Source organism: Malus sylvestris, chromosome 15 (assembly GCF_916048215.2).
Source record: "Malus sylvestris chromosome 15, drMalSylv7.2, whole genome shotgun sequence".
NCBI lineage: Eukaryota > Viridiplantae > Streptophyta > Magnoliopsida > Rosales > Rosaceae > Malus > Malus sylvestris.
This window is the reverse complement of record NC_062274.1, coordinates 3019413-3031478: the sequence shown is the minus strand read 5'-3', so window position 1 is coordinate 3031478 and position 12066 is coordinate 3019413. Positions and strand designations below refer to the sequence as shown.

The 12066-nt window shown below is 41.1% G+C and overlaps 1 protein-coding gene across 15 annotated transcripts in view; it reads right to left on the bottom strand.

Moving 5' to 3' along the window:
- Positions 1–12066, bottom strand: part of LOC126603688 (uncharacterized) — a 23347-nt gene extending 11281 nt beyond the window's left edge. Inside the window, exons 1-8 of one of the 15 annotated variants that reach the window (XR_007616331.1) lie at positions 11922–12065; positions 4106–5127; positions 3792–3860; positions 3502–3592; positions 2987–3095; positions 2362–2430; positions 2072–2162; positions 1658–1670 (exon numbers count right to left, since the gene is read on the bottom strand). Coding sequence is in view for 11 of the 15 variants with exons in the window: in XM_050270631.1 (XP_050126588.1) it covers positions 2081–2162; positions 2362–2430; positions 4106–5115 (1161 nt within the window). In the remaining 4 variants the exon portion in view is untranslated. Of the gene's footprint in view, positions 1–1408; positions 2163–2245; positions 2431–2986; positions 3096–3501; positions 3593–3791; positions 3861–4105; positions 5128–11921 lie in introns of those variants that run through there. The other 14 variants (XR_007616330.1, XR_007616328.1, XR_007616329.1 and 11 more) reach the window with 14 other exon arrangements.

Sequence of the window (12066 nt, the reverse complement as noted above, 5' to 3'; positions counted from 1 at the left end):
TGGTGCTGGTGCGGGCTATTCAACCAAGACACAATGGATGGGACCAAGAGCGGATAGTGAGGCATGTATGAGGGGAAGATAAGTAAAAATGTTCATCTAGACAAGAATGACTTATATTTAATGTATTTACTGGTACTGCATTGCGTCACATTTCAAAAAATAATAACGTTGTTATTTTGTGGATCGAAAACTCACGTGATAATAACCCACTCATACCTATGCAATAGAGTGATCACAGGTGGGAAGTTTTGTGAGTGTGTTGAATGGCTTTGTTTGTCCCTCCAGGTTTGACCTATTCCCTTTCCTCGTCAGTCGTCATAGGAACCGATGTTGTACAAAAGGTCGAAATCCAGAACATCTTTCAGGATATGTTTGGATTAGGGTTTTACAAGATTCAAGAGATTGATGTCAAGTTACGAGGAAGTAGACCATAAAATGTGAAATGAAGGAAACAAGAGAAACCCTCCATAAACATTACCAAAGTATATGGTAAGCCCTGTTTAGAGTTCAAGATATACAGGCCCACACACAAATGCTCTTAAGTTAGACTCACAAATATGATGTTTTACTCCGTAGTAGCCAATCATCGTACGTTGCCAGTTCAAAGTTTGCAGTGAAAACACAAGATCCTGATGGTGTATTTTTTCTAGCAAAAAAGGAGGGGATGCAAACACGGAGACTTTCAAGAGTCAAAGTGGTGGGAAGTGGACAAATGGCCGGCATGTCCAAATGATTGATTCTCGTGGAATACCAAGGGAAATGTTTCAAAAGATTATTTGTCACCTTATCGTTTAAACTATTACTTTACAATTTAACGTTAAATCTTTTACTAATACTATAGAAAATTGTGCTCGAAACATGAGTTGAAATAGAATCTATAAAGAGTCGCGGTATTAAAAGAGACTCATTAACATCTCCTAATTCTCACCTATGTTGATGTATTTGATCGAGCATTTTCAAGTCAGTTTACAGTGGGGACATGAAATCAAGGGAAATAAAAATGTTAGTTATGTGTTTCACTTGAATGCTTCACTTCGCTAAATCGCGGAGAGAAGTCTCGGTGTATCAATAACAGGCTGCCCGAAGAACCGTTCTCATCCCTGACGTTTCTTACAACTCCTATCTTCTGCATGTTAGGTTAAAATTCAAAAAGCACTCGAAGGGAAGAAAGAACTCAAGTACCCGAGAATCTCCTACTTGGAACGTGCAGCATTCTCCACTCAAGCAGAAAATGCACTTTTAACTATTAACTACACCCAAGCTTGAAAGTTGTATGCTTATCGATTTCCTTTAACGTTATGTTGCAGATGAATTATAATATGAACGGGTTAGATAAAATAATCAGCATATTACTGTTTACGCTACCGGCCAAATCCAACGCTACAGTGCCTTGAATAAAGAAAGAATGTTTGCACATCTGAATCGGCAAATTGCATAAAACTACATACGCAACCATTCATTACCAAGTGAGTTGAAATTGATTAAATACAACAGTGCTAATGAAATTAAGTTGCTACTACAGTTATAAGAGTTGATCGATCGAGATAAAAGAGTAGAATACCCATTGCTAAGTAATACAACTATTGTTCTCAGAGCCAGCGCATTCAGAGATGATTTTTAGTTCCATGCCATGCCCAGAAACCGTGTCCCGTGACATTGCATTACCAAATCTGCAACCAGAAAACTTGTATGTTAGTCAATGCAGGGTTCAGTAGTCTCAAGATCCCTTCACGTGCTATAAACACATATTATTCCCAAATCAAAGGCAAAAACAAGAGGTTTACGGAGCATGTTAGAGAAATTTACATCCCCGTCATCCACACATATTAGAGATCAAAGGGTATTTTGGATTTAACAAATAACATTTGATACATATATAATATATAACCCTTAATTGGGTTTGTCTTTAATATACATACATATAAGCCTTATCAAGAGATCGACGATCCAGATCCAAGGGGGAGAGGAGAGAAAATTGAACAACTCACGGAGAAACTATCAAGTTAAAAGACTCGCTGGAATCAGAACTTACGAAAAATAAATGAAAAAAGAAAAAAATTCAGTTGCATACCTCGCCTATTTAACAAAGTGTAGTTTTTGGTTTTTTATGCATATCAGCATCAGTGACAAACTCCGCGGCATGCTTGCCCACACCTCTGCGACTGTCAAGAATACAAGCAAAACATTTGATTACAGGGAACGTAATTTCATCAACAAGAAGGCAAAAAGGAACATTGTGATCCGGTTTACAAACATGTTGCCCACTTACAATAACATAAAATATGCATTTGATCATACTAAATTTAACAAACGCATACAAACAATGACCGTTACAATTACGGTCTCACTCGCAGACCACACCTGTCCAAGCCAGAAAGAGTTGAGTTTGTGACATCAGCCCCGTTATCATCCTTGTTCAGACCATCATACCTACAAAATGACCAGCAGGGAATGAGGACTTCACCTAAGCTAAAGTACTGGGAATGTACAAAAGGATACGAAACACTTGGAATTCAAAAAACACCATAATGCATGAAACAAGGCAAACATATATTGAAGCATGTCACAGCCGTATATAATATACTAAGAAATACATCACCATTATGGTAATCGACATGCAGATCAATGTTAAAGCACAAATCAAAGAGGGAGGATATCGGAAAATATATATATCTTGTAAATAAGTGTCTATTTACACCTAAAAATATATATATACTTGTATGGATAATAAAAGAATGATAAAATGCAAAAATAGAAGTAGAAGAATACACATATTACTGTTTACACTACCCGCCAAATCCAACACTACAGTGCCTTGAATAAAGAAATAATGTTTGCACATCTGAATCAGCAAATTGCATAAAACTACATACACAACCATTCATTACCAAGTGAGTTGAAATTGATTAAATACGACAGTGCTAATGAAATTAAGTTGCTACTACAGTTATAAGAGTTGATCGATCGAGATAAAAGAGTAGAATACCCATTGCTAAGTAATACAACTATTGTTCACAGAGCCAGAGCATTCAGAGATGATTTTTAGTTCCATGCCATGCCCAGAAACCGTATCCGGTGACACTTCATTACCAAATCTGCAACCAGATAACCTGTATGTTAGTCAATGCAGAGTTCAGTAGTCTCAAGATCCCTTCGCGTGCTATAAACACATATTATTCCCAAATCAATCAGAGGCAAAAACAAGAGGTCTACGGAGCATGTTAGAGAAATTTACATCCCCGTCATCCACACATATTAGAGATCAAAGGGTATTTTGGATTTAACAAATAACATTTGATACATATATAATATATAACCCTTAATTGGGTTTGTCTTTAATATACATACATATAAGCCTTATCAAGAGATCAACGATCTAGATCCAAGGGGGAGAGGAGTGAAAATTGAACAACTCACGGAGAAACTATCAAATTAAAAGACTCACTGGAATCAGAACTTACGAAAAGTAAATGAAAAAAAGAAAAAAATTCAGTTGCGTACCTCGCCTATTTAACAAAGTGTAGTTTTTGGTTTTTTATGCATATCAGCATCAGTGACAAACTCCGCGGCATGCTTGCCCACGCCTCTGCAACTGTCAAGAATACAAGCAAAACATCTGATTACAGGGAACGTAATTTCATCAACAAGAAGGCAAAAAGGAACATTGTGATCCGGTTTACAAACATGTTACCCACTTACAATAACATAAAATATGCATTTGATCATACTAAATTTAACAAACGCATACACACAATAACCGTTACAATTACGGTCTCACTCGCTGACCACACCTGTCCAAGCCAGAAAGAGTTGAGTTTGTGACATCAGCCTCAGTATCGTCCTTGTTCAGACCATCATACCTACAAAATGACCAGCAGGGAATGAGGACTTCACCTAGGCTAAAGTACTGGGAATGTACAAAAGGATACGAAACACTTGGAATTCAAAAAACACCATAATGCATGAAACAAGGCAAACATATATTGAAGTATGTCACAGCCGTATATAATATACTAAGAAATACATCACCATTATGGTAATTGACATGCAGATCAATGTTAAAGCAAAAATTAAAGAGGGAGGATATCGGAAAACGTTTGCTTACCTGATGAATGTAGAATAAACAATGTAATCACCACCTGTAAAGTCATCGATATCATACTCTTCGACAGCCTCTAGAACGGCAGTGACAACTGGATTGTCGGTAGAGTTTGAGACAAATACTTGAAACACCGCTACACGTGCACAAAACCTATGGGAATAGCTGAAAGGCATGCCTTGATAAAGGAGGCACATGCGGCCATTATCGTCAAGACGGGTGAGAGAGCAATCGGAGTCGTAAAAGGGATCCTCGAATACTTCTCGTAGCTGATCTAGACACTGATAAGGACTTTTGATCCCAAACGAGTCCAAGTTATAGGCAACAAGACCTCCTAAGTTGAAGGGCTGGGCAATTAGAAAGCCATTATACTCTAGAGAGCATGCAAGATTGGGAAACTTAAATGGGATGTCCCGGTGCCATACGGCTTTGCCTGCATCAAAAACGAATGAAAATAGATCGGCATTAACATACAGCTTGCACCCAATAGCATGGTGGGAAATTATAGGGCCGCCAAAGTGGTCAGGGGGGGGAGGGAGAGCTTCCCAGGTTTTTGAAACAAAATCAAAAACCTCGAAAGGTGGTTCGGGTATAAGATCAGAAAAGTGGTTTGGATCTGTTGAAAGGACATATACTTTGTTTTCATCCCCAAGGGTGACCACGATAGGTGTGGACTTGGGACCAGAAGGGTTGGGAAAGTTACTGTCCTTATAGAGGGTTTGGGATGTAGGGTCAAGGGTGTAGACCTCTAAGTTAGGCAGAGTCCTCGGGCCAAACTCAGAGTGAGAAACATTCCCAGACCTGAAAAACTTGTCACCCCCAACAAAATGCATATTGGAACCCTTGCTAAGTAATCCCATCCAGATGGGAAATTTTTCATCTTGGTTGGCAAACACAACTTCAAATTCTGGCCTCTTAGAAGTAGATCCCTTTTTGAATAGTAACAGTTGACTGATGTTAAGTTTGCAAACTCGCTTCAGAAACTGCACGTAAAAATAGCAATCCTTGTTCGACATTTGTATCTTGTCCTGGGTAGGATCAACAGTAGGAATAGGTGACCAATAATTAATATCAAGAAAACCATCAAAGAGAATAATATGTAGTATAGTATAGTACAGTATAGAGATGAAAACTCAAGCAACTTCAAAATAATGAAAAATAAAGGAGACTCTCAAAGATTTGATTTCAATCAACAACAGAAAACAGAAAACTGGTCCAAACACAACACCACCCAAAACCAAACGGCATTCCACACAGAATTCAATAATAACAATTGAACAAGAATCATTGAGCAAAAAGAATGGGCTGGTTACATCTTCTTCAAATCAAAATCAAAATCAAAATCCCCATATGCGATATTTCTTATATACAATTATAAGATTCCAAGAAGAATAAGAAGATATCGATTATTACAATTGACATTAGGGAGGAAACTGAGAGCCATATCCAAATCATACAACACCATTCATGAAAAACCCAGCAAATTAACATCTATAAAAATACCCCTACAACACAACCGTGATTATTTATACTACTAAATCTAAAAATTATCGTATCATCATCAAAATAATCCAACAGAAGAAGAAGAAGAAGAAAAAATTCCCCCAAAAACAAGCACAAACCCTAAAGATTAAAAATATGCATAAAATTCCTATACAACAACAACAACAACAAAGCCTTTTCCCACTAAGTGGGGTCGGCTATATGAATCCTAGAACGCCATTGCGCTCATTTGTGTCATGTCCTCCGTTAGATCCAAGTACTCAATTCTTTTCTTAGGGTCTCTTCCAAAGTTTTCCTAGGTCTTCCTCTACTCCTTCGGCCCCGAACCTTTGTCCCGTAGTCACATTTAACCTAATTCCCAATCTTATCCTTTCTCGTGTGCCCATACATCCCACGAAGCATCCTCATCTCCGCTACACCCATTTTGTGTACGTTGATGCTTCACCGCCCAACATTCTGTGCCATACAACATCGCTGGCCTTATTACCGTCCTATAAAATTTTCCCTTGAGCTTTAGTGGCCTACGACGGTCACACAACACGCCGGATGCACTCTTACACTTCATCCATCCAGCTTGTATTCTATGGTTGAGATCTCCATCTAATTCTCCGTTCTCTTGCAAGATAGATTCTAGGTAGCGAAAACGGTCACTTTTTGTGATCTTCGCTAGATTGCTCCGGTCATTAGTGTGGATAAGTATATAAATGGATATAGATAGGAAAGCAAACACAAGATGTACGTGGTTCACCCAGATTGGCTACGTCCACGGAATAGAGGAGTTCTCATTAATTGTGAAGGGTTTACACAAGTACATAGGTTCAAGCTCTCCTTTAGTGAGTACAAGTGAATGATTTAGTACAAGTGAATGATTTAGTACAAATGACATTAGGAAATATTGTGGGAGAATGATCTCGTAGCCACGAAACTTCTAAGTACCGGAGTGTGGTATCGTCTTGACTTGCCTTTATCTGTCTCATAGGTAGATATGGCATCTTATCTGGAAGTACTCTTCCTCCATCCAGGGGTGGTATCTGTAACTGGTGGAGATGCACAAGGTAATGTATCAATTTCACTTGAAGTTTACTTGTAGTTTCATGCTTGGTCAAGCGAGATACAAACCATGTAGTAGGAGTCCCCCAAGTCGCCGAGCTGGGGGATCTGCTGAAAGAGGTGACAGACAAGGTAAGCAATCAGAGCTCCGGCTGATTGTTCACATTCTCCCTATCTTGCAGGCAGCATGAAGGATAAAGAGAAGAAAAATGAGGAGAGATGATATGGGATACTTTTGTTTTTGAAGAAGTAACTTTCCACAGGCTTATTCTTGAACTGGGTTGGAGGGTTTTCTGGTTTCCTCCAGAGTATAAGGCCGACTGAAGAATTTGAAGGTCAAAACAAGTCCATCAAATCTAGAGTACGTTCGACCCTGCTGATATGGGATACTTTTGCTTTTGATAGAGTAGTGGATGTATTGGCACGTGTGCTGTTACGCTTGTCTCCACATGCTTCCTTGTATCCTTCTCACTTGCCCTATCTGTTCCTCAGGCAGATGCGGTATCTTCCCTGAAAGCATAAGATGTTGAAGATGAGTACTCGAGAGCAATGCCAGGTAAGTAATCAGGTAAGGGGTTCCAGGCAGTCAGTTCCTGGCTGGAAGCTTGATTCCAAGTGCTGACTGATTGCTCTCTTTCTCCTTGTCTTGCAGGTAAGAACAAGGCCAAAGGAAAAGACAGGGAAAAAGCATGATATGGGATACTCTTGCTTTTAACCCTGATGATATGAGATATTCTTGCTCTAGTATAGCTTGTTTACAGAGGTATTATCGGGGGGAAAGAAAGCTGAATATTTCGAAAGGCTTTGTTGGGAGTGCCCTCTCAGATAAGAGAAAGGGTTAAGCATTTTTGCAGGTCTGCCTGTCCGTTAGGGATGGAAGTCGACATATATAGGAGTCTCCCTAACATCAAGTAATAATGTTATTCCTTTACCCTGCTTGGTTATAGCACGGTAGTGGGAGCTGCCAGCTTCACATGTTTTAACTCTGTTAGAGCACTTTGAAAAAGTGGTTTGTGGTATCTGGAAAGCTGATGTTGCGTGTGAAGATTACAGACCTGTCGGGGGTCTGGCTCTCGAGATTCGGAGAACGATGCCTCTTCGATTTTTGAGAAAGCAATCCTGCTGGGGGTCTGGATCTCGAGATTCGGAGAGCGGTGTCTCTTCGATTTTTGAGAAAGTAATCATGTTGGGAGTCTGGCTCTCGAGATTCGGAGGGCCGTGCCTCTTCGATTTTGGAGCAAGCAATCTTGTTGGGAGTGTTTTCTCGAATGTGAGTAAAGGTTGGGCATGTTTGCTAGTCTACCTTGCCACGAAGCACAGAGGTTGACACACAGGGACTTTCCAATTATCCAGCAGTGGTACTGTTCCTTTACACTCTCTTCGATTTTGAGAAAGTAATCATGTTGGGAGTCTGGCTCTCGAGATTCGGAGGGCGGTGCCTCTTCGATTTTGAAGCAAGCAATCTTGTTGGGAGTGTTTTCTCGAATGTGAGTAAAGGTTGGGCATGTTTGCTAGTCTACCTTGCCACGAAGCACAAAGGTTGACACACCGGGACTTTCCAATTATCCAGCAGTGGTACTGTTCCTTTACCCTCTCTTCGATTTTTGAGAAAGTAATCATGTTGGGAGTCTGGCTCTCGAGATTCGGAAGGCGGTGCCTCTTCGATTTTGGAGCAAGCAATCTTGTTAGGAGTGTTTTCTCGAATGTGAGTAAAGGTTGGGCATGTTTGCTAGTCTACTTTGCCACGAAGCACAGAGGTTGACACACCGTGACTTTCCAATTATCCAGCAGTGGTACTGTTCCTTTACCCTTGTGGGTAATAATATGGTAGCTAGACCTTCAAAATTTATGTGTCTAAACTTTGTTAGTGTTGTTTCTTTGCAATTCTTTTACCCTTCTTGGTCAAAGCGATGTAGTGGGGGCTGCAAGCTTCACGTGTCTCAACTTTGTCAGAGAACTTTGGCAAAGTTATCTGTGGTACCCATGAGCTACTGTTGCGTGTGGGAAGTGGGTGATTGAACAGTACGATTCATGTGCTTTCTACTTCGCCAGAAATCTTCGACAGAATGCCCATAATTTCCGCAAAGCTGAGTGTGCGTGTGACAGGTGCTGACAAGGCTGGAAAAGTAGGTGCCTCTTCGATTTCTGAAATCGGCCCTCGTGGTCTCTGATCAGCCCAGATTTTGAGAAAGCAAGCCTCTTCGATTTCTGAGATCGGCCTTTGTGGTCTTTGAGCAGCCCAGCTTTTGAGAAAGCAAACACCTCTTCGATTTCTGAGATCGACCCTCGTGGTCTCTGAGCAGCCCAGCTTTTGAGAAAGCAAACGCCTCTTCGATTTCTGAGCAAGCGCCTCTTCGATTCTGAAGCTTCGTCGAGTGCAGATTTTTATAGGGGCTGACATTAAGTTCCAAAGCACACTTGAATATCCACCAGTAGAAGCTCCATTCTTGCACTTCTAAGATCTTGATTTGTCCGACCTCTTCTCTCTTCAACACCTTTGAAAATATCTGGCCCCTCCGACCGTCGTTTTGACTTGAACCTTGTTGAAGAGGCAGCCCCGCCTTCTCCAGACAACATATGGCGCCCATCCTTCGTCTCCCCTACTGGTCCTCTTACCGTTGGGGATTCCGTGATGAAGAATGATATGACCGCTGCGGTAGTGGCCAGGAACCTTCTCACTCCCAAAGATAACAGACTACTTTCCAAACGGTCTGATGAGTTGTCTGTTAATGATTCTCTGGCTCTCAATGTTCAGTGTGCAGGTTCTGTGTCTAATATGGCCCAACGCCTATTTGCTCGAACCCGCCAAGTTGAATCATTGGCAGCTGAAGTGATGAGTCTCAAACAGGAGATTAGAGGGCTCAAGCATGAGAATAAACAGTTGCACCGGCTCGCACATGACTATGCTACAAACATGAAGAGGAAGCTTGACCAGATGAAGGAATCTGATGGTCAGGTTTTACTTGATCATCAGAGATTTGTGGGTTTGTTCCAAAGGCATTTATTGCCTTCGTCTTCTGGGGCTGTACCGCGTAATGAAGTTCCAAATGATCAATCTCGGATGCCTCCTCCTTCTAGGGTTTTGTCCAGTACTGAGGCTCCGAATGATCCCCCTCCGGTGCCTTCTCTTTCTGAGGCTCTACCGACTGCTGAGACTTCTCCTAAGCAACCTTTGTGAAGGCTCCCTCTTGTTTGTTTATTTTGACTCAAGTATATGTACATATTTGTAACTTATCGGGGATATCAATAAATAAGCTTTCCTTCATTTCAACGTATTGTGTTAAATACACCAAAGCCTTCTTCGCTAAGTTCTTTGAATTTTCTTTTGTTGAAGCTTGTATGTTGAAGCTTTGTGAGTGGAGCATATAGGTTGAGGTAGTGTTCCCTTAATTTCCCGAGTGAGGAAAACTTCTCGGTTGGAGACTTGGAAAATCCAAGTCACTGAGTGGGATCGGCTATATGAATCTTAGAACGCCATTGTGTTCTGTCCTGTGTCATGTCATCCGTTAGATCCAAGTACTCTAAGTCTTTTCTTAGGGTCTCTTCCAAAGTTTTCCTAGGTCTTCCTCTGCCCCTTCGGCCCTGAACCTCTGTCCCATAGTCGCATCTTCTAATCGGAGCGTCAGTAGGCCTTCTTTGCACATGTCCAAACCACCGTAACCGATTTTCTCTCATCTTTCCTTCAATTTCAGCTACTCCTACTTTACCCCGGATATCCTCATTCCTAATCTTATCCTTTCTCGTGTGCCCACACATCCAACGAAGCATCCTCATCTCCGCTACACCCATTTTGTGTACGTGTTGATGCTTCACCGCCCAACATTATGTGCCATACAGCATCGCCGGCCTTATTGTCGTCCTATAAAATTTTCCCTTGAGCTTCAGTGGCATACGGCGGTCACACAACACGCCGGATGCACTCTTCCACTTCATCCATCCAGCTTATATTCTATGGTTGAGATCTCCATCTAATTCTCCGTTCTTTTGCAAGATAGATCCTAGGTAACGAAAATGGTCGCTCTTTGGTATTTCTTGATCTCCGATCCTCACCCCTAACTCGTTTTGGCCTCCATTTGCACTGAACTTGCACTCCATATATTATGTCTTTGATCGGCTTAGGCGAAGACCTTTAGATTCCAACACTTCTCTCCAAAGGTTAAGCTTTGCATTTACCCCTTCCTGAGTTTCATCTATCAACACTATATCGTCTGCGAAAAGCATACACCAAGGAATATCACCTTGAATATGTCCTGTTAACTCATCCATTACCAACGCAAAAAGGTAAGGACTTAAGGATGAGCCTTGATGTAATCCTACAATTATGGGAAAGCTTTCGGTTTGTCCTTCATGAGTTCTTACGGCAGTCTTTGCTCCTTCATACATATCCTGTATAGCTTGGATATATGCTACTCGTACTCCTTTCTTCTCTAAAATCCTCCAAAGAATGTCTCTTGGGACCCTATCATACGCTTTTTCCAAATCTATAAAGACCATGTGTAAATCCTTTTTCCCATCTCTATATCTTTCCATCAATCTTCGTAAGAGATAGATTGCCTCCATGGTTGAGCGCCCTGGCATGAACCCGAATTGGTTGTCCGAAACCCGTGTCTCTTGCCTCAATCTATGCTCAATGACTCTCTCCCAGAGCTTCATTGTATGACTCATTAGCTTAATTCCCCTATAGTTCATGCAATTTTGTACATCGCCCTTATTCTTGTAGATAGGCACCAAAGTGCTCATTCGCCACTCATTCGGCATCTTCTTCGTTTTCAAAATCCTATTGAAAAGGTCAGTGAGCCATGTTATACCTGTCTCTCCCAAAACTTTCCACACTTCGATTGGTATATCGTCTGGGCCTACTGCTTTTCTATGCTTCATCTTCTTCAAAGCTACACCCAATTCTTCCTTCCGGATTCTACGATAAAAAGAGTAGTTTCTACACTCTTCTGAGTTACTCAACTCCCCTAAAGAAGCACTCCTTTCATGTCCTTCATTGAAAAGATTATGAAAATAACCTTTCCATCTGTCTTTAATCGCGTTCTCTGTAGCAAGAACCTTTCCATCCTCATCCTTGATGCACCTCACTTGGTTTAGGTCCTTTGTCTTCTTTTCCCTTGCTCTAGCTAGTTTATAGATATCCAACTCTCATTCTTTGGTATCTAGTCGCTTATACATATCGTCATAAAATTCCTATAAAAAATAAAAATAAACCGTCGCTTGGATGACCTGAGAAAAGATAATATCAAGGAAGGAGAGGGAAAAATCAGACCTGCCTGTTGAGATAGCTCGTCTCAGTTTGGTTTCTGTTGTCGGGGTGGGTGGTGGTGGCCGTTGGGTTGAAAAGAGAGCAAGGGGAGGGTGAGGGTAAGAATACGGAGGGGAGCGAGGGGCTGGTGGGAGTATTTATCGGTTAG